Below are 23114 nucleotides of genomic sequence, written 5' to 3' on the forward strand. Positions count from 1 at the left end.
CTCCTTTCTGAGCGAAGTTAACAACCATCAGACGACACCAGAAAAACAGTGAACTTGGGCAACAGGTACCGCTAGCACTTGAGGCAAGATCATCTCTGTGACTAGGAAATAATGGGAATAGGTAATCAGTCACCTAGAAGAATCCAAAACTCTTTCAAACCTTGCATAGCCTCACTGACCCATGTGTCTACTTGTGTTCTTCTTCCTTCCTGTTTAGTTTGGCTTGTGGCTCTCTTTTAATAGAGTGGTTTAAAACAAAAGTGTAGGTGGAGAAATCTGCAGAAGAGATGCACATGGTGGTCAGACCCAGCTTCTCCTCCTCTCTCACTGCTGCTCCCTTTGACTATGGAAGCATAAAATATTAGCCAAGTCCCTTTTCCTCCTTTTTATTGTTTGGTTTGGTTTGGTTTGGTTTGGTTTGGTGAGTGCTCCTAAGAAAGAGGGAGGATGATGGATGATATGGAATTAAAATAGGCTGGGAAACGAGAGACCAGGCGCTGATCTAGATTACCACTGGCCATGGGGAAATCACCCCATTGTACCTCCATTTGTGAGGCCCCTTTCAACTCTGTCTGGTATTTTTTTATCTTCCCCCTGCCCTCAGCCCTAAGGCTGATCCTTTGTTTGTTGATATCTAAGTGTTGAAATTGGTCTGAGTCTCCAGGAGAAGGTGTCTTTATCCATGGCCTTCTTGGACTGTCCCAACAACGAAGTCCCTGTCTACCTCTGTGAAGAGGAACTCATTTAGTAGATTTGACACTGTGCGTCACATGGCAGCATCATGCCTTTTAGTTAGCGTCACACTTGGGGAACATAAGGCCCACTTTCTTGTAGACCCTTCAGAATAGCTTCCATTTCCTCTGTTAGAGAAAGAAAAAAGAATTGCCCTCTTGGGATAGTGCCATGGTTACTGTGAGTAGAAGTGTCTGGCATTAAAGAACTTAGGTCCATTTATTCATTCACTCTATTACTTGCGAAACATTGACTATCTATTTTGTGCTTGGCATGGGGGATAGAATGACGAATAAAAAAATGACTCTTTCCACTGCCTTCTCTGCCTTACCCTGTCCAGGTAACAGGCCTGGGCTCCACTCTGCCATGTGGCCCTGAGGCAGAACTTAAATAAAGAGCCTGGTTCAGAAGGAAGTGGTAGAGATTAAGCTCTGTTCTTCCAAGGGCACCCTGGGCTTGTTACCCACAACATTGATCTTCATCCCAAACTCTTGTAGCCCATTTTTTTTGGCCTACAACACTGACCCATTGTCGTCTAGTTCCTCAGGCTTGGATTTTTTTTTCCTGTTGCCTAATTTCCTTGATTCTGTATGACTCACCTACCTTGGTCTTAAATGTTAAAACCTGACAGTTTTTAGCCTCTTGGACTAATTCACTGGCTTCCTAAAATGACCACTCTTGACTCCTCTGGCCTTGCTTGGCGTCTCTAGACTTGACTAATGCCAGACCCAGTGACCACGAAACCACGTCCTGGTCTTGCTCACACTGGCTGCTTTGATCTGGTGCCGGGAAAAAGGGACCCCATTCTCTGAGCGCCCTGGGACTCTCATGCAGGTAATTGTATCACTTACCTCACTGCCCAGACTGGCAGCCTTGAATCCTACCTCCTTTATTTCATCATAACAGGAATGTGCTCAGACTTTTAATATCTGTTCTCCTTATTAAATATTATGAAATATATATTAAATACACTTGCATATCTGTTTAGTGGGTTTGATGCCCATCGTAGAGTTATTGTAACTCTCTTGGCATATTTAAATTAATTTGGTTTCCTCTGATATACGTCACAATTTCATTTTCACAACGAAAAAAAATCTGCAGTCTAGAAAGCAGAGGAAGGGCACAGAAAGTTTCTTCTAGAAACCCTTGCTGCTGGTATCCACACCTTTAGGAGATTCCTGGAATGTAGTGAAAGAAGCAACTGCCTGGGATTATGCTCGAACCTGACCTCTTGGATACCCACCCACTTCTCGAGCCTGTATGTTTATGTGCTTCCTTCTTCCAGGTGTAGCTCCCTAGTCTCTGCCACTGATCTTCTTGGTTGGATTCACCTAGAGTTAGGAATTGACACCAGTTTCAAGTTAGGTTAAGATTGCTGTCTTAATCCCATAATGAGGCAGATTCTGGACTTTTTCTTGGGGCCACTTAGTCTCTGTGACACACCGAGGAAACTCATGAAGGAATGGAACCCATCGAGAACACCTCACGACACAGGATGGGGGGCTGTGGTGGCAGTACATGCAAGGTCCAGCTACAAGTCTGGGCAGTGAGAAGGAAGAGACACTTCTAGGAACTGATGACATGGCTTCATGACACAAAGTTGTCTCTATGCTCCACTGCAAGGTTCAGTTTGCTATTGGCTTAAGAGAGAATAGGGTCTGCTGTGCGATTTCAGGTGGGTGAATGACACAAGGAGGTCAATGTCCGAGAAGACTGATTTGCCAACAACACACACAACTGCCTGGGACAGGGGAGCCCAGGGCTAGGAGATGAGTCCACAAAGACAGGATGAGAATCTTATAAGAAAACATTTCAGAGGAAGTCTGAGGCAGAAGGTAATGCATCACAAGAAGAAGGGATGTGGCTTCCTTGAAACCAGAATATCACCTTACGTGGAGACTGTCCTAGATCATGTTTTCTGAGAAATCCCAGGCTGGAAGGAATGGAAGGGAAGGAGAGGGCCTAGGCCCTCTACTTGACAGTTTTCCTATCAAGAGAGCTCCGGGCTGCCACTCTTTGTCCCAGAAGCATTTAGGGTCAGGAAGCCCCTATCAACATCTGTTCCCTCTTCTGTGTTTCCTTTCCTCCGGCCTCGAGCGAGAGGGCTGTGGTTGCTCATTGCGCGTGCCAAGCTTCTGGTGCCCTTACCACCCGCTTTTGGAAATAATTGAAGCTAAAACTCTCAATGTAGGTCATGGCACTTGGACTTCTCAAAAGATCTGCTGGACACATTTATGTGTACATAATTCTTACTTTCTCTGATTTGGGAGCGGGTCAAACACAGGGTTGTACCTGAACTTGACATTGACTTGTCATTGCTGTCAAGGCAAGCATCAGAAGATGGACTGGCTTTTCCTAGGAGCCTCCTCACATTAAACCATAAGATTTGGGCCCGCAGTGTGGATTGTTTTGCTCACCTCAAACTGATAGCATAAATCTTTTTAAAAAGATGAGCTTTAAAAAGATATCTGGGGTTAATAGTATGACCTCTTTATGAGCACATTTTTTATTAGAAGTGACAGACTGGAAACCACATATGCTACTGGGTAAATCCTTTTTGGTGGATTACAAAGAACAGTTGGATAAGATGTGCTTTAGCACCAATAATCTATTGTAGCTCTTGTGATAATTCCGAAGTGAGGCCACTCTTCTGCCCCATCCCCAGAGGCCCTGAGTATTCTTTCAGCTCAAGGGGCTCAGGACTCAGTGATGGGATGTTTTCTCCAGGTGAGTCTGCATGGGCCCAGACTCCTTTTTTGAGGTCAAGATTACATTTTCCTACTTCCCCAATTTTCCCATTATTGCCCCAGTACTAGTGCAAATGACTAATGTTTACTAGGGAAGGTGGGAGAGAAGTGATTTTATGAATGAAAAATTCACCATTCTTAACACTTTGGAGAGAGTCTTACCAACCCTGAAAGCCTTCCTTTGACACAGAATAAATGTCTAAGTGACTTTCCACCCTTACTTTAAATAAGATTCTCATTTCTGTAAAGAAGACCCTTGAGGATAAGATACTCAAAAGATTTTTTAAAACTCTTTCTACCAACCACATTTTTTTATTAAAAACGCAATTTTAAGAGTTTGTTAGCCAACCCTAGATATAGGTATATGTACTTTCCACCTAGGTGTGTGATGTGGCATAGATTTCTCCCCTTCGTGGGAGCTCAGTTTTCTCACTTGGTAAGCAGAAATGTTTGTAGCCATTCATTTCCAATTAAATGTCCATTAATAGTAGATTGGTTAAATAAATGGGTTTATGTCATTTCTGCTGTTGTTGAAATGCTCAAAAAATATGGAAAGATATGTAAGGTATATTAAATTTCAAAAGCAATAGTTGGAATAGTTCATGTAATATGATCCCACTTGTTTAAAAAATTGCTTATACATGCAAACAAAGATTTTGGAAGAGAAATCCAATAAACCATTCACTGTAATTGTCTTTGGAACATAGGACTGGGGATGAAGGAAAATTGAAATTTTTACTTTTCCTTTTATACTCTTCTAAAGTGTGGGCTTTTGTGGTCATGTGCAAAGGAGTCTGGTGGATATATCGTGGTTATTTTTAACTCCAAATTACCATAATTTTATTTTTTGGCTTCCCCTTAGATATTCTTTTACAAATATATATATTTGTAAATGTGCATTACTTTGACTCATGGCTAAATCTGTCTCGGTTTACATCTTCTGTATGTAAACTGTTCAGAAGCAGCACTTATAGTCACTGAAAACTTTTATTCTAATTTGATGTACCTCCCATTTGAATTTGGCAGAATCTGCCATGATAAACATTTCTAATTTTGGATTTTCTCTCTTAAGTGAAAGATAAAAAACAAACTCTTTTGGATTTTTTTCCATCTAGTTCTCATTGTTTTTTTTGTGGGGGGTTGTTTTGTTGTTTGTCTGTAAACAAAGGAGATAAGGTGGTCACCACAATATTTCATGCCAGTTGATTTTCCTGAATGAGTTCTGCTATGAGAAGGCATGCGACATCCCAAGTCAGAAAGTGGCTGCTGGTCACAACACTCCAAAGGCATTTCAGAAAATTACATTAGCCTCAATTACACGTGATAAATATTTTCCCTGAGCTAGTTATAAATTTATAGTTTTAGGGCACGTGGGTGGCACAGTCGGTTGAGTGTCTGACTCTTGGTTTCGGCTCAGGTCATGATCTCAGGGTCGTGAGCTCGAGCCCTGCATTGTGCTCCATGCTCAGTGCAGAATCTGCTTCAGATTCTCTCTGTCTCCCTCTGGTCCTCCCTGCTCACATTCTCTCTCTCTCTTTTTCTCTCTCTTTCTCTCTCAAATAAATAAAATCTTTTTAAAAAATTTGTAGTTTTAATCAGCTATTTCAGGCAGGTATTGTTAGGGCCAAATGGAATTGAATCAAATACTACAAGACCTGCATTTTGGTCTGGCTGGATGGGAGCTGCCAGTTTGAAAAATGGAGCTGAGGGTGTGGCCTGAGCTTCTGAGCAAATCGTACATCCTGGCCAGCCCTAGGATTTGAGCTCCCCAGGACTCCCCACTACTGTAGTGTCTCAGGGAGAAGAAATGGTTGAGGCACTTTCAGGTGACAGAGATGAAGGTTTGCTTGTGGCTGAAAAGCCTAGTATCTCTCCAGTGCAAAATGACCAGGATGATCAGGGTCTTAAAGCCAGCATTTGTACGGGAAGGTTAAAAGAAAAAAGAATGTTTCACTTGGAAAAGAGAAAAACAATTGAATATCAGAGTTGTGAGGGATGTCAGACATCATCTTGTTGGAGCCCCTTCATTGTGCAGATGACGTTCGAAGACGTTAAATAAGTCAATGAACACCATAGAGCTCACTCAAGATGATGCAGAAACTAGGACTCACGTGTTCTGGCCCCCTGCCCTGGCACGTTTGCATGTCATCCCCAAAGTCCATGTTCTTTCCATTCTATCACATTTATGAGGTCATGATTCTTAAGAAGCACAAATAGGATAAATGCATAAGGTGCTTAGCGCAGAGTCTGCCTAAGGGAGGAAACCATTATGTGTTAATTCCTTTTGTCCCCAGCATGTCTCCTGCCATGACAACCAGTAAATAAGTGTAGGACTATATCTAGAATTGATCGCCATTTTTAAATGGATGCCCTCTGTGCTTTTTCACAAAAGTAGAATGTAAGTTCATATTTCAGCAAAACATAAAAAGTAAGAAAAAAAACCTAATGAAGAGAATTGTCCAGCAATATAAAAAGCTGTGCTCAGAGTGAGCTGAGTTTCTCATCACAAGCTATATTCAAGAGCGCCAGGTGGCAAATCAATCCAAGATTCCCTCAGGGATTCTCTTAATGAATTTAAGCTATGATTAGATTATTTCTAAGAGTTTGTCTTTAACTTGCAGGCAGTGAGGACGAATGAGGAGAAGGGTGTACCCAGGGCAATGTTGAAAAGATTCATCTGATAGCAGCAACAGATGGGGGAGCAGAAATGCAAATGGAGAGCTAGTTAAGGGCTGTCAACTCTCAACTTAAAATCACAGAAAAGTCAATGCTGGATCAACCACAAACATTTCAGGGTCCAGTCTGCATTTATTTCATCTCTTCTCACAAAACTGTGTGCATCCTGAGTCACAGAGCTCCTGGGCATTCCACTCCTGGCCAAGCTCTTTAAAATTCCCCATGACTACTGCATCTGCTCATCCCAGTGACTACCCAGGAGGAAGGCAAGGGCGCTAAACAGTGGGCTTGAACGATGGCTCAGAAACAGATTGTGTTCAGCTAAGCTAGTGTGCCTTTTTCATTATCATGTCTTCTCTCCTTAGGTTATGTTGACATCGGACTGATTCCAAAAGGAGCAAGGGACATACGGGTAATGGAGGTTGAGGGAGCTGGAAACTTTTTGGCCATCAGGAGTGAAGACCCCCAAAAATATTACCTCAATGGAGGATTCATTATCCAGTGGAATGGGAACTACAAGCTGGCGGGGACCACCTTCCAATATGACAGGAAAGGAGACCTGGAGAGACTGATGGCCACGGGTCCCACCAATGAGTCGGTGTGGATCCAGGTAATGCAGAAGCAAAGGCAGCTGCTCATGTGTATATTAGTTAGGGTGTTTCTGATTTTCTTTTCCAAGGTGTTTGTTAGGGGACACTCATTAAGAACCCTTAAAACTTCTTTTAACAAGGAGCAGGGAGGAAAGCAAGATATTATTTTGTGCTGTTAATCCTTTATTGCCTAAAAATTGCTGAAACCCCGATAATGAAGTGCCGTGGGCCCTGAAGTCATCTATTGGGAGTTTTGAATTCAGCTTCCAGTATGATTGACATAGGCTGTTCATCTGAGGGTGATTGTTTCTCAGGTGTACAGAGGATGCTGTCAGTCGATGTTGGTCTGGCGTGAGCTTCCAGGTAGCTTTCCAGCAGTGGTGATGGACTGACATGGTTTTTTCATATGTTACCATGTGGTTGTTCGTAGGCAGGAGGTTTGACTTTGTGAAACTCTTAGGGAGGGAGGGGGTCAGAACGTAGTATGTGCACCTTAAAGACACGGGTGATTCACCTTTCATGTTGGCAAGGAACCATAGAGAAAGAGTGGAATCATTATACCAGTAGAGACGAGGCAGGTTGGGGATGACAAATGGCCCAAGAGTCAGATCTAACCATATTCAGAAGTTAGAGGGAGGTGATTCCAGAGCCAGAGATCAGAGCGCTCACAAAAGCCAGAAACCAAGGCTTGACAGCTATGATTCATAAATGTCTACCTGACATCTTACTTGCTTGCATGGTGAAGGATTCATATACGGGAACCCCGATCCCAAGGAGCAACCATCCAGCACCTCTAAGTTTAAGATTAATCCATTTTAAATGTGTAGTAAGGGGCGCCTGCGTGGCTCAGTCAGTTGAGTGTCTGACTCTTGGCTTCTGCTCGGGTTGTGATCTCAAGGTCGTGAGATCGGCCCCATGTCAGGCTCTGTGCTCAGTGTGGAGTCCACTTGGGATTCTTTCCCTCTCCTTGTGCCCCTTGCCCTGCTCTCATGCTCACTCGCTCGCTCTCTAAAATAAGTAAATAAAAAAAAAATCTTAAAAAAAATAAACGTGTGATAAGTAGATTGCCTGCAGGAGACAGAAGTGAGGAGAAGGATGCCTTGCTCAAGCCCATGACAATTTTTACCCCAGAGCCATATGCTTTAAAGGAACTAACCAGCCTGAGAGCTGGAGAAGAGTATCATAAGACGACAGCTAGTTATAAACAATAAGTGTCAATGTTTATAGAATGCTAACTATGTGCCAGGCACTATTCTCTTCATGCGAATCACTGTACATTTATTTACTTACTGAACTCTCACAACAACCTTATTAGTCATGCTATTATTATCCTCACTTTGTAAATGGGGAAACTAAGGCACAAAGAGATTAAGTAACTTACCCGTAATCACCAAGTTAGTAAGTTCACAGGAGTGCAAGGTGGCCCACCAGTCTGTAGTCGGAAAAGATGCTACCCCATTCCCTCAGAGCAGTTTCCACAGGATTAGACCTCCATGGGAATTCAGCCAAGAAATGATCAAATAGACAGGAGGTATAGAGAGGTAAAGACACGGATGTAGGTAGACGGAGCTACAGAGAGACGTGTATCGGTGGACGTAGAGGCAGAGGTGGAGATACATTCATTTGTCGGCATTTTCTCCGATGCATGCCTTCGTCCCTAAGATGATGGGCATTCTGTAGTGTAGTCACACAGCTGTGTTCTGTAGTATAAAGTCATGACAGCGTTGTCACCCCTCTTTTGCCTTTTAGTTGCTGTTCCAGGTGACTAACCCCGGGATCAAGTATGAGTACACAATCCGGAAAGATGGCCTTGCCAACGAAGTGGAAAAACTGGGGTATTCCTGGCAGTATGGCCGTTGGACTGAGTGCAGTGTAACATGTGGGACAGGTGAGCGACAGCCACTGTGTGCGTGAATCCATGTCCGCTTCACGAGGGGCCATCGGGTGGTACCCAGAGGTCCCAGCCTTCCACACACATGGCCCAGGGGCCTCTGTGGGAGTGAATATGCTGGTCATGGTCTAAAGACAGAGACAGTTTTCCCTTTATACTGTCCTTCATGAAAGGTTTTGTTTGAAAAAAGTGTTACGTGTCTTTGCTTTGTTTTGTTTTCAGCTTTCTTGAGCTATAACCCACACAAAACATTGTGTAAGTTTAAGGTCTACAACTGGACGACTTGGTCCACGTGAATGTTGTGAAATGTTTACCATATCAGGTCAGCCACCACACCCATCACCCCACATACCTTTTTTGGGTGTGGTGAGAACATTTAAGATCTGCTCGCTTAGCAACTTTCAAGAATACAATACAGTATTACATGGGTTTTATTTTTATCTATTTTTATAAATTTTATTTTATTTTATTACGTTATGTTAGTCACCATACAGTACATCATTAGTTTTTGAGGTAGTGTTCCATGATTCATTGTTTGTGTATAACACCCAGTGCTCCATTACATGTGTTTTAAAAAGCAAAACAGAAAGCCTTAATAACCTGGTGAGGACCTGACTCCTACAAAAGTCAAACACCCCACCCAGAGGCAGACTGTAAACAATGGCCAAATCCAGACCATAACAAGCTCTCCTGATTCCCATCCATTGTTCTTTTTTCTGTCTCCAATTTACCAAGTATTTGTATCTATGAGGAGAGTAGTTTTCTCTCATAAAATCGAACATTGGAGAGATTCCTTGCTGTTAAGTATGTCAGGATGAAGTAAATTCTTTTTTTTTTAAGATTTATTTATTTATTTGAGAGAGAGAGGAGGGACAGAGGGAGAGGGAGAGGGAGAATCTTAAGCAGGTTCCCTGAGGGGCATGGAGCCCGATGTGGGGCTGATCTCACAACCCTGAGATCATGACCTGAGCTGAATCAAGAGTCTGTTGCTAAACCGACCAAGCCACCCAGGTGCCCAGGATGGACAAAGTTCTGCTACCATAATAAAGAAATCAAAATCTCAGGAATTCAACACGATGTAGGTTTATTTCTAACCCATTCTAAGTCTGATGCAGGTTGGGTGGCCCAGCTTCATTTTGGAGCTAAGACATCTGAAAGGTGTGGCTCCCAGTGTGCCCCACAGGAGAAGAAAGAATTGGAAAAGGCAGACTGGCTCCTTTTTTTTTAATATTTTATTTATTTATTTGAGAGAGAGCGAGAGAGAGAGAGAGCACAAGCAGGGGGAGCGGCAGCAAAGGGAGAATGACAAGCAGACTCCCCGCTGAGCAGGAAGCCTGATGCGGGGTTCGATCCCAGGATCCCAGGACCATGACCTGATCCAAAGGCAGACGCTTAACGACTGAGCCATCGAGGTGTCCCAGACTGGCTCTTACTTGGGGCTTTGGCCTGATGGTGACACAGATCATTTCTGTTCACCTTTCGTTGGTTGGCCTTAGTCCTCTGGGTACAGTAACTGCAGGGAGAAGCCAGGAACTGTGGACAAGCACAGGGACATTTGTAAGGCACTGGCTCTCTCTGCTGCAGGCTAGATGAAATTCTCGGAGGCCTGGGAGGGCAGGGTCTGGGCTTGTCAGGTACCTGGGGCTCTGCACTCGACTGGGGGGCTTTAATAGTACTGGATGAGAAGTCCTCCACCTCTGTCTCCTTTTGGATCGTGTCCAAGTCTGTTCTGGAACTTCCTGCCTTGAGTCTGTCTCTACTGCCTATAAACCAAGGCCCCACCAGGGGCAAGTGCCCGCTGCAGCAATGGAGCCAAGGGAGTGAAAGTGAAGGAGCAAAAGGTTCAGTAGAACCCAGTCGGCTCCGCCATGGGCTTCTCTCCCACATCCTGTGTCTCTCTCTGCACCCCTCATCCACCTGCTCTCCCCCTGCCCCAGGAAGTAGTCCTGGAAAGAGGTCCAACGGCGGACACTGCGTCACGTGCCATCAACCTAATGAACGACGTTTGTATTACCAGCTTCTTTCTTTCCCTCCTTCAGTACAGGAACCAAGAAGGGTTAGCTTTTAGAAATCCTGGGGATCATGTTCATTTCAGAATGTGTGATGTTTCGAAAATCCTAAGCCTCTGGAGATCGATTAGGGTCCAAGGTGGGTTGTGTGGCAGCAATTGGTTGTGGGGTCGGTGTCGATGGTGTCACCCCACGGCTGCAGCTACAGCATTTCCAGATGCCCCGCCCCACTGCCCAGGGGGCTGGGCTGGCCGGGGAGCTCGAGCAATTTAAGCAGAAAATCAGTTCGTGAAAACTATTTCCCTGCAATTGCAAGGAAAATGAGGTCATGGGGACTGTAGTCACCAATACTTTTTCCAGTTCTCATCCCCATTTTTCTCTTCTTTCAGCGAAGTACAGGTGTAGCTGCAAAGCTTAAATCATCTGTCCCTGGACCCCAAGGAGGGAAGACTCAGCCAGTCCAGATGGGCAGGGGACAGGAGAACACCCCCCCCCTTTCTGTTCCAGCATGGGATGAATTCTTTGCATTATACATGCAGTATTTCAGAGAATAGGAATACAAGATAATTGGCTGATTTGTGCAGTCATCGGAAAGCAGGCTTTTCTTAGCTAGGAAATGAAGTGGCCTGACCAAATGTGAAGGAGGCATTTGGTGTTGATAACGGCCTGATCCTCGGCCTGCGTGGGCAGACGTCATCCTGGTTGTTCAACCCTCGCAGGAACTATCAGCGAGCTGCCACAGTGGTCATGTGCTCGCCCCAATCGCAGTCCCACTGCCTGTTTGAGTGACAGTGAGCTCTCTTCCTCTGACGGGGAAGAAAGACAGCATTTCTACTTTCCTGCTGTCAGACACAGAGGGTGAAATGCTAATATTCCCCTAGGACACACGTGGCTAAATACAAAGATGGAAGACTGCCTGAAACACTGAATCAGTCAACGATGTCATTTTATTTTCTTTGAGCAAAATCTTCCTATATTTTAAAAGTAAGTTAAATACCTTACTGGAAAATTAGAAATAGAAAAAGTCATCCCCCTGCATATGCATTTGTGTACTTTGTTGCCTTTCAATATCCTTTTTCCTAGTCTTAGACGTATCTAGTTGTGTGCACATGGGTGTATTTATGTACATACACACAAGCCTTCACTTAATGTGGTAACATGGGTAACCTTTCCAAGTGCTACTCAATATTCACAGCTATCATTTTTATGGATGCGTTATATTTCCCTGGCAAGACAAAGCAAAATGTCTTTAACCGATTCCATGTAAAGAATGATTTCATTAGTGTAATTTGTAGTTGGAATTTCTAGGTTCAAAGAGTGTAAATATGATGGTAATATTAAGAAACTTATTACCAAATTGATCCCCATAGTAAAAGAGTTACAAACAGGTAGTAGCAACTACTTTGTTTTTGTTTTTACTGTTACTGTATTATTTTAGCCTTACACTTTGTCGCTGGGAAGCCTTATGAATGTCCAAGGAAAATGGAGGATGTAACAACAAACTCTTGCATGCCGGCCACTCAGCTTTCTCAGATCTTACTATTACTTATGCTTATTTCAATCTTCATGTTTAAAGAAAAAAAATTGCACAGATATACTTGAAGAGCACTTCCCTTACTCCACTCCCTTTCCTTTTTCCCCAGAGCTAATTAGGGTCATGAAATCAGTATTTATTATTTTCATGCATGTTGTTAAATACTTTTAGTATACATGTGAATAGCCATATACATTAAAAAATACTGTTTCTCAGGCATTTAAGCTTTCTGTAAATAGTATCATACTCTATGTATCATTTGTTGTCTTGCTGGTTTTACTCAGTATTATGCTTTTGAGATAAATCCACACTAATGAAAGTAGCTCTAGTACATTCACTTGAAGGGCTGCATACTATTCCATTGTGCAAATATACCATTATTTATACATTCCACTATTTTGCAGTTATAAACAGTTTTGTAATGCTGTAATGAACACCTTTCCGCAATATTATGAAAGCTCAAAGTAACCGTTTGACATAGGTTTGACATACATTTGACATAGGTGCACATATCCTTGATAAAGCATGAGAATCACGGGGCACCTGGGTGGCTCAGTTGGTTAAGCATCTGCCTGCTCAGGTCCTGGTGTCCTGGGATAGAGCCAGGCATCGGGCTCCCTGCTCAGTGGGGAGTCAGCTTCTCCCTCTCCCTCTGCTGCTCCCTCTGCTTGTGCTCTCTCACTCTCTCTCTGTCAAATAAATAAATAAAATCTCAAAAAAAACCAAGCGTGAGCATCACAAATAAGGACACACATTCGAATTTGACCCTGATGTGTGACCATATACTGATGATGTTGAGAAGACTGTTCACTTCTTTGGAAAATCAGAGTCAGATACTTCTTTGACTATTTTAAAATTGCATTCATCTCGGTACTAATCCACCTGGCTTCATCCACTGTAATTGTCAGGTAGGGTCAACCAAGTGAAGATTTGGAAGACTTTTTTAATATTTAAGACTTCATAAAAATAGTAGTAACATTTACTGAGATGGATTTAAGCATATGCTGTGGAATGAAGTTTATATAGTTTATCATACACATAAATAGAGAGTATTTGTCAGATAAATTACAAGTAATATATAGTGATAAACACCATTAATTCCAAAAGAGAAACTGACACATCGTTATTAATTTTGCCCTATGCATTCGACGGTATCTGCCTGGCCAGTCCATCTGTTCAGCTCGCTGCTGAGCCAGCACAGTGACCCATGCAATACTGTTAACTTTGCGACAGGGATTTTATGTAATATTTTGTGCCCCTCTGCTACTTCTGGAGTCAGGAGCATTGAGCAAGGACACTTATCTTTGCTATTCATACACAGAAACAAGCCTTTTTGGGGGATGTTTCCAACCTCTGAGAGTCACCTGACATTTTCATTTTAGGTTTTGATATTAAGAATTTGCCACACTACCCAAAGTTTTCATGAAATTTCTAAGTACCTAAGCTTTTCTCTTTTTTTGCTCTACCATGGCAGGTGCACGCCAGTGTTTCTGGCTTCAACCACCTCAGCCTGTATTCCGCTCACGTTGTCTAAGACGTCTCTACAGGTGCTTGTGTCCATCCAAGGACTCCTTCCTTGTGCCATGGGAGTTCCTTTTATGACGTTGCTTCCAGCTATTGACAGTGTTTTATTTATATGATGAAAGAAGAATAACATAGTCGTATCAGTTGAGAAAGCCTGAGTGGTTGAAAGGTTGCCTGTCTCTCCAAAAGAAGAAAATGCTGTTTTATTTAACAATAAAATATTGATTCAGGGATGCCTGGGTGGCTCAGTCATTTGAGCATCTGCCTTCGGCTTAGGTCACGATCCCCGGGTCCTGGGATCGAGCCCCGGGTCGGGCTCCTTGCTCAGCGGGGAGCCTGCTTCTCCCTCTGCCTGCCATTCGCCTGCTTGTGCTCTCTCTCTCTGACAAATAAGTAAGAAAATCTTTTTTAAAAAACAAAAAAAAATTTGAAAAGAAATATTGTTGATTCATTTTAAAGGATTTGCTGACTCTATGACAACTCGCTCTGACATTTTTAAGTGATGAGATGTGCTCTCTGGCATCTGAGTATGAAAGCCAGCCTAGGAGATTGGGTTGGAACAACTCATGGGAGGTGGTGTGAGGCGGCGGGTTCCAGGTCAGGTCCTGCGGCTGCGTGCCTGTGGGGAAACCCCTCCATGCGCCGAAGTGAGGCGGTGACCAGCTTTGTGGGTTCCTCGTGGCCTTTCCAATTTGGGAATTCTGTACACCAGCAGGCCCACTCAAGGCCTGGATGCCCTGAGAGTTCAGGGCGCCAAGATTTGTGCAGGCTGATTGCTCTGTCCCCTGCCCCGGGGGCGGGTGTCCCAGTCTTCGGTCTTGTCCCCCTTGTTTCACATCAAACATTGAAGCATTACCCTCTCAAGATGCCTGAAGACTCTCTTCTCACTGTCCCTGCGCTTCTCCATCAGTGACATTCTGGCCACTCCCCTAACCTCTCTTGCTAACGATGTCTTACTTAGCAGAACCTGTGGTCCCTTTCCTCTCTCAACCTGTGTGGCTTCACTGTGCCTTCATTTCTTCATCTCGCACATAGCGAATGACGGCAGTGTTGACCTCATTGGATTGTTGTGAGGTTTGGGTTATTATATATCAAAATAGATAATAAGTAACCCACATCTTTATATATTTATGCATGTCTATATATATTTGTCTATTTGTATACACATAGAGTTTTGAACAGTGCCTGGGACAAGGCAAGCACTGGGTGTGTTCGCTATTATTATTTTTCCAAAGTTAAACCCAGCTTACAGATGCGCTTGGTTTGCATGTGGAACCTGCCACCGCCCGCACCCCCCCGCCCCCTCCCCGTGCTCCTCTTACTCACATTACCAACCTGGTCTCAGGGAACAATGGTATTATCAGTCCCTGCTATCAAACCCTCTAGTTTGGAAACATAGCCTCTCAAACTTTATAACATTCTTTTAAATTTTATTCCTGTCTTTCAGAGTTTTCTAATATAAAGCTCCTTACCTTCTCTGTTCCTTTATTAAACTGTAGCAATTGTGTTATAACACCTGGTCATAATATCTGCTTTCATTATTTAAAATCTCACTTTGTTTTTATTTGGCATATATGTGTTCGTCTTGTCTCCACAGCTAGATTATAATCTATATGTTAGATTATGTATTAATCCACCTGTATTATCTGTAGTCCTTCTAAAGCAGGATCTCTTCCACCCACTGGCGGCTGCAGCACGGGTGGGTTAGAGACCCCATTCCTCATCCACACTTTAGAAACCAGACACCCTACGGACAACTTTCCCATCAGCCGTAAGCATGATCACTTGACATGACCAGGGGCCTCACCTGACACTAAGCATGTGGGCTCAAGATTTAATATGTGTGAACCCTTCTACCCGACCCCCAGGTATTCGCCGCCAGACTGCCCATTGTGTGAAGAAGGGCCATGGGATGGTGAAAGCTACGTTTTGTGATCCAGAAACACAGCCCAATGGGAAACAGAAGAAGTGCCGCGAAAAGGATTGTCCACCCAGGTAAGCACTGATGAGAATTGGAGCTCTGTGTGTCTGCTTAGAAAGATGTGTGATTGGGGCGCCTGGGTGGCTCAGTCGTTGAGTGCCTGGCTCTGAGAGCGCCCGGCTTAGGTCAGGATTGCAGGGTTGTGAGATTGAGCCCCAAGTTGGGCTCTGCAGTAGGCATGGAAACTTCTTAAGACTCTCTCTCTCCCTCTCCCTCTGCCCCACAAGCGCTTTCCCACCCTCTCTTAAAAAAAAAAAAAAAAAGCATGATGTCTGATTTAGTAGAAGTCTAATTCTCAGTGATAAAGGAGACTTGAGAGGCTTTGTTATTAGAACAAGTACAGGGAAACTTACAGGTTCCTGTGGCTGTGCTGTTGGAGCCCGCGGAAAGCTGTGAGTGAGGACATCTTCTCTCCATAGAGCAGTATTTCTTACAAAGCCAGTGTGTTCTGTGTTTGTCTGTTTGGTAAGGCTAAGTGTCAGAGCGTTGTTGAAGAGAATGCTATATGGATCCCCCAAAAGTTCTTTAGCTAACGGGTCCAGCTTTTCCGAGAGCATTGTGCCAGGCAGCGGTGGCGTCCCCTTTCAGATCACATGCCCATCCGCACGTAAGGCAGCCTGCAAGAGTGGCTGTCCGGAGCAGACTTCCCCAGTGTCAGCACCGTTGACACTCGGAGAGGCTAACTCGGTTGTGGGGCTGTGCTGTAGCGTGGTAGGATGTTTAGCGGCACCCCTGGCCTATATCCGCTTAGATGTTAGTAGCAACATCCCCCCTTCCTCTGGGTTGTCACAACCAAAAATATCTTCAGACATTGCCAAGTGTCTCGTAGAGGGCAAAAGCACCTTTGGTTGAGAACCAGCGTTATAGAGCTATTTGCTTGCTGCTCACCATATTGGTTCTAGATACTGGAATCCAAGAAGGTGGCTGGAATGTTATTAGGGTTAAAGAGAGAGAGAGAGAAAAAAAAAACCAAGAAGCAGGAGGGGGAGGAGGGAGAGAGGCAGAGAGAGGGGGGAGGGAGAGAGAGAAGGAAGGAAGGGAAGGGAGAAAGAAAGAACTAATTCTGGAGAGTCTTCATTCTCTAGTGACCTCAAGTAGGGCTGCACTTAGGTTACAGATTCCATCAGGCATTCATTCCAATCCTAAGAAGACACACTAAAAGGAGTTCAGTTAAACAGGAGGGGACTCATTGGTATTATAAATCAAACAAGTGGGGCGCCTGGGTGACTCATTCGGTCAAGCATCCAACTCTTGATTTCGGTTCAGGTCATGATCTCAGGGTTGTGAGATGAAGCCCTGGGTTGGACTCCTAGCTGGGCATGGAGCCTGCTTGAGATTCTCTGTCTTCCTCTGCCCCACCCCCACCCCACTCTCATGCATGTTCTCTCTCTCTAAAAAAAAAAATAATAATAATTAAAATAAATAAACAAGTGACGAACTGAACTCTAAAGAAGAGCCAGAAGAATGTGATAAATCCGGAAGAACTGGGTAAAAAGAAGAGTCCAGACAAAGCAGGCAATGTTGGTCTCTGGTGGGGGCAGACAGGCGGGACCCAGCAGCCAGAGCCAGAAGGTTTATTCTCGGTCCAGCTCTGTGGTTCCTGGTGGGGAAGGAGGGGGCTCTGAGGGGGGAGCCGGACTCGCCCTGCCTCACCTCACATGGTCACCTCTCCTAGGCTTTGTTGCTGCACTTTCTATCATTTCTCCTCTGGGAAGAGGGAGCCAGGAAGGAGGGACACTTCTTGGGGCTCATCGCTAGTCCACGGCTCTGCGGGGCTCATGTGCTTCCTCACACTCTTGTCTCCCTCAAGGTTATGGACCTTCTACCAGTAAACTTCTGTTGCACTCCTGGGGACACACATGCCTGGGATTCTCACTTTTCAAAGCCACTCGCTCTGATGGGCTGATACCCTCTCAAAACCACAGCTGTTTATTTCCTGGCTCTAATTTTGTCCTTGGCGTTCATGTTCTCATTTTCATCATATTACATAGTCTCCCTTGGCCTGACTCTTGCCAGCAAATATTTATTAAGCTTCTGTTATTTCCCACAAGAGATACAGTGGTGATTATATCCATAGAAGAGTTACCATTTATTGAGCACTGAGATAGTGTGATACCAAAAAGGCAGTATATTCGGTCTCTGCCCCTGACACACGGAGGTGCTGGGAGAGCGCTGTGCAGAGGGTGTAGAAGCTCTGCCACATTTCCCCTGGACCCTGCCCTGTGCACCTCTTCCACCTGGCTGTTCCTGAGTTGTATCCTTTTATAATAAACCAGTCATCTAGTAAGTAAAATGTTTTCTTGAGTTCTGTGAGCCCCTCTAGCAAATTATCAAACCCTTGGCAGGGGTTGTGGGAACCCCTGATTCATAGCCAGCTGGTGAGCAGCATAGGTGTCCGCCTGGGATGTGAAGAGCTGGGGTGGGGGTGGTGTCATGGGGCTGAGCCCTTAACCTGCCCGGTCTACACTAACCCCAGATAGTACGGGTCAGAATTGCTTGGTGTGCAAAACCCACACATTTGTTGAAACAGAAGTAATGTGAAAGTAGAGAAGAAGAAAACAGTGGGTTTTAGTTTGTTTTTTTTTTTTTTAAAGAGAGCAGTGTAGGGGGCGGGTGGACAGAAGGAGGATAGAGAGAATCTTAAGCAGGCTCCTTGCCCAGCGTAGAGCCCGATGCAGGGCTCGATCTCACGACCCTGAGATCATGACCTGAGCTGAAATCAAGAATCAGACTCATAACCAGCTGAGCCACCCAGGCACCCTGAAAACAGTGGGGTTTTTAAGCACCTCCTTCACTTCTGATGATGTTTTAGAGATACCTTATATCTTCCCTTTATTGTTCTCAACTACTCAGAAAAATAACTATTATTATGTCAGTTTTATAGAGGAAGAAATTTTCTTTACCTCACTCAGTATCATACAACTAGCAAAGATTCAAACCCAGGTCTGTCTAGCTATAAGCCTGTGGTCTCCATTATATACCCCCAAAGACAGGCACATACCTCTCCCCCATCCAGCCTGTGTCCAAAGCAAAGCAAGCACTGTGCTAGGTGTGGTGGGCTCTGAAGGTTCTTGATGCAGACACTCACCAGCTGAGGCCAAGATAGAACTCTGGGGACATGGGCTATGTATGTAAAAGCAACACAGTCAAAGAAGATTCTGGTATCAGCTCTGGCTTTAGAACAGACATTTATCTGTTGCTGACATTTTCTTATTTACCTGTGGCTGAAAACTTGGCCTCACTCTTTTCAGAATTCATCTTCCGTAAGGGTGGTTATCTTACGAGAGTCCACACTCCCAACTATCAGAATTTCTAGTTGGAGGTGACTTTACAGTAAGGTACTATTGGTGTGAGAGGGAGAAGGATGTTGGGGCAAGAGTCCAGAAGCTGAAGGACTCTTGGGGAAAGGCTGAGCCGAGGGGGAAGCCCATGGACACAGAAGTGGAGCCTTGATAAAGGAATTCTTAAAAAATACCAGCTGAGCTCTGTGGACTTGAAGCTGACCCTCGGTGCGGTCATGGGACAGGTTGGAAGGACATCTCCATCCGGATCCCTGCAGCCTGCAAATGTTACCTCATTTGGAAGAAGGGTCTTTGCAGATGTTATTAAATTAAAGCATCTTGAAATGGGGATATTATCAGCCATTATCCACTTGGGCCCCAGATGTCATTGCAAGTGTCCTTATAAGAGAGAGGCAGAGGGAAATTTCACACACACACACACACACACACACACACACACACACACACACACACACACACACACGGTGGTATGAAGACAGAACAGACAGATTTGAAGACACCAGCCTTGAAGACTGGCGGGACAGTCCCCAAGCCGAGGGATGCTGGCAGCCACCACAAACTGAAAGAGATAAAGAACGGATCTTCTGTAGAGCCTCTGGGTGGAGCGTAGCTCCACTAGCACCTTGATTTCATCCCAGTAACACTGATTTTAGGACTATAATAGACGAGATTTGGCTTCTAGAACTGTAAGAAACCAGATTTTTGTTGTTTGAAGCCACCAAGTTTGTGGTTAATTTGTCGCAGCAGCCGCAGGAAATTAATGGAGGCAGTTTAACGCAAGTGAAGAGAAGAGGAGAGATCCCCCAGCCCAGTGATAGACGCTCCAGAGCTTGGAAAACCCTGGGATTGGGGCTTCTTGGAATGTGTGGCAAAGAATTTTTTTTTATTATGTTATGTTAATCACCATACATTACATCATTAGTTTTTGATGTAGTGTTCCATGATTCATTGTTTGAAGAATTTTTTGGAATAGCACAAATAGGTCACTTCCCAAGGAAGCTTGCAGCCAGGCAGGCTACCGGATACATATTCATGGGCAAGGCAAGCTGTTGTCAGGGCGAGACCAGCAGCCAGCCATGGGGACCCCTTACTCAAAGCCCTGCCTCCTGGCCACTGTCCCCATGGTCCTTGCCCCCCTTGGGGCTTTGTAGTTAGTTGACATGTCTTTATGTCTTCGTTCTAAAAGCAGCATTGTTAGAACAAGGCAAGTGATACCTTTTCCCCCTGGAAGGCTTCTTAAGCTGAGCGCATGGATGCAGCTTGTTGATTTAGAGCAAACTTCTGAAATGGACCAGGGATGCAGCCTCCTCTCCCACCATCAGTGCTGAAGCCCCGGTCACAGTGAGAAAGGAGGTTCTGTGGCCGCAGGTGGGCGCTGGGCACCAGGCAGCCACTGGGCAGTCCCGGCCAGCACAGGTGTGCCTTCTAGCGCCCAGGTGTTCTCGGTGAGCTGAGCGTCGATTTTGCAGCTTCGGTCTCTGTCTTTGCACATCGTTGCGCTTCAGGGGAGCAAGACAGCCCATTCTGTTCCGCAGCTTCTGCTCTTACATTGGAAACATAATTTCCTGCAATTCCCTCCAAACAATTTGAAAATTATACTTAAGAAGAGGGAAGCATAGCAATCAAACAAATCTTTTAAAATCGTTGTCATTGGTAGAATTTTTTGCTTCTTAAATCCTCCCACTGTTTTGTTATAGTGAGAATCTTTGATAGAGCCCCAGTCCATAGGACTTTTTTAAAAAGATTTTATTTACTTATTTGAGAGAGAAAGAGAGAGAGCATGAGCGGGGTGGGGACAGGCCATGGGAGAGAGAGAAGCAGACTCCCCGCTAAGCAGGAAGCCAGACATGGGGCTCCATCCCAGGACCCCAAGATCATGACCAAAATCAGCTGCTTAACCAACTGAACCACCCAGGCGCCCCCCCAAAGGACTTTTACATTGTAACTGGGGTGGTGAGATTGACTGCTGTAGGGGGTCTAAAGAACAGTAAGAAACAGTACATGATGTGTGGTGAGTGTCATCAGCGTTCTGGTAAGATAAAGATCAATAGCAAAACCAGAACAAATCAGGGAAGGTTGTTGTTAATTCTGTGCTGATTGAGCCAGGGAGGTTGTCTTGTGGGGTGAATAAATGGGCTGGGTTTTTGTCCTGCTGAGTTCTTTGCATTACATTGCCCTTCTCACCAATCCCTCAGGGCATTTCAGCAGCCTTCTGCCACAAATCTCCTATAAATATAAAAGCAATACTCTATTATACATCTCCTGGAAATCTGGCATTATGGCAGACATCAAAAAGTGAAATGGACAAGAGAACTTGACAGTAGTTCCTGAGCCCTGAGGCTGGAAGACCTTTGCTGGGAGATATTAAAGAAAGGGAGGTGCTGTTTTCACTTTAAACTAGTGACCAACAGATGCAAAATGTCCCCAGGAGACTCTGGGGGAGATTCCAGAAAGAGAAAATAGGGAGGTTCATTATCACTTTGTGGGGACACAGCTGAAAGCCTGGTAGCAAGTAATTTGATAAATTATACTTTTTTGGTCCACTCAGATTATTAAAGCCCTTCCAGAATGACATTTTATATATTCGGTAACATGTCTGGCTTCCCCCAGACATGTCAGAAGTAGGGTGAAGTAACTAGATTCATGATTACCAAAGTGGGCGTTCCTTTGGTTTCACATCATGTGGTTCCAATATTAACTCTTTATCCACACAGGATAGCCAGATGATAAACACTAAGGAATAAGGGAGTAAGCTTATTTATTATTATTACTTAATAAATAAATGAATAACTCATCTTAATTACATAATTATAGATGTTAAACACTAAAGAATAAATAAGTAATCCTTATAACTTAAAAGTAACTTATTAAAGAATGTAACAGAATCAAGGAATAGCTTTCTTCACATATTTTTAACCTGAGATTAAAAGTGTGAGACTCAAAAGTTTTACCCCAATAAATCCAATACTTACTAACTATAAATCATAGTACAAACTTTTGTCTTCTTCAAAATTCCATACTATCTCAAGGACAGAAGTCTTCCTTAAATTCAGGAATGAACGACTTCATATGCTATACTATTTTCCCATGAAAAATAGAAGCATTCCATTTTATTACTGCACAGAGAGCCAAAGAAGTGGGCCATACTTTCCAACAATGGTGAACCCAAACCACACTGGATCAAGACACTTGTTTTCCCTTCTGTGCTGGGGAAGATTTACACAGTGATGGAGAAGGGGAAACCGAGAGGGCTCCCTGCTGCTTTCAAAAGCTATTTCTACATAGCCACAGGGTCAACCTCCTAGAATCTGGAGTAAATCATCCATGATAAGGGGCTAGAGAAAGAACTCACATCCCTATTTTTCCACAGTGAATCCAGAGTATTCATTTAGCAAACCATGTCAACACTTTGACTTGTCAAGAATAGTTGAGAAGTAAGAAATTATTTTGTTTCTTCTTTTTCTCCTGCTTTCTTATTAAAGGGACCTGTGAAACTAGGAGTAGGTAGACTGGAGGAGATGGGGAGAATGAAGGCAGTGCCTCTGACTGACCATCTCCTAAATAACTGAAAATCAGCAATTGTTTCACTACCTGCTTCAGAGCAGAAAAGAAAAACATTCAGTTAGGAGCCAGGGGACCTACGTTTTATGAGATTCTTTTACTCGGTAGCAACCATCAAAATAACAATAAATAATTACAGATGATCAAGTTCTATTATGTGTCAGGCTCTGTATGTTGCACCACATATAAATCTGGTACTTTGTTTAATCTACAATATTCCTATAAAGTCAGTATTGTCATACCCATTTAACAGATGAGGAAAGTAAGGCTTAAACTTGCTTGACGTGACGCTGTAATAACAGAAAACTAGACCTCAGTGTTCTTGACTGTAAAGAGAGAGGGCATTTTTTTTTCATTCAGAGACATTGTTAAGTAGCATCCTCTCCTGCTGGGTGCTCTGCTGGACTTGAGCCGTGATTGCACAAACCAGCTGTGGCCCTATCTTCCTCTAGTGGGCTGGAGTATCTCCAAGGGCCACCCAGCTCTGTGACCTGCACTTCTGCTCCCGGTTCCTCTTTCCGGTGGCTGAACTGAATGTGTCCATATACTTTTGGTGTCCATGTGCGC

The 23114-nt window shown here is 44.1% G+C and overlaps 1 protein-coding gene across 2 annotated transcripts in view; it reads left to right on the forward strand.

Moving 5' to 3' along the window:
• ADAMTS12 (ADAM metallopeptidase with thrombospondin type 1 motif 12) overlaps window positions 1-23114 on the forward strand; it is a 297496-nt gene that overhangs the window by 234535 nt on the left and 39847 nt on the right. For both annotated transcript variants that reach the window (XM_028098089.2, XM_088023716.1), the window contains exons 15-17: window positions 6521-6765; window positions 8495-8633; window positions 15572-15698. In XM_028098089.2, coding sequence (XP_027953890.1) covers window positions 6521-6765; window positions 8495-8633; window positions 15572-15698 — 511 coding nt within the window. The remainder of the gene's footprint in view (window positions 1-6520; window positions 6766-8494; window positions 8634-15571; window positions 15699-23114) is intronic.

The sequence above is a fragment of the Eumetopias jubatus genome, unplaced genomic scaffold, assembly GCF_037043125.1.
Source record: "Eumetopias jubatus isolate StellerSeaLion01/CBP00866 unplaced genomic scaffold, mEumJub1_p1.0 scaffold_5, whole genome shotgun sequence".
NCBI classification, from domain to species: domain Eukaryota; kingdom Metazoa; phylum Chordata; class Mammalia; order Carnivora; family Otariidae; genus Eumetopias; species Eumetopias jubatus.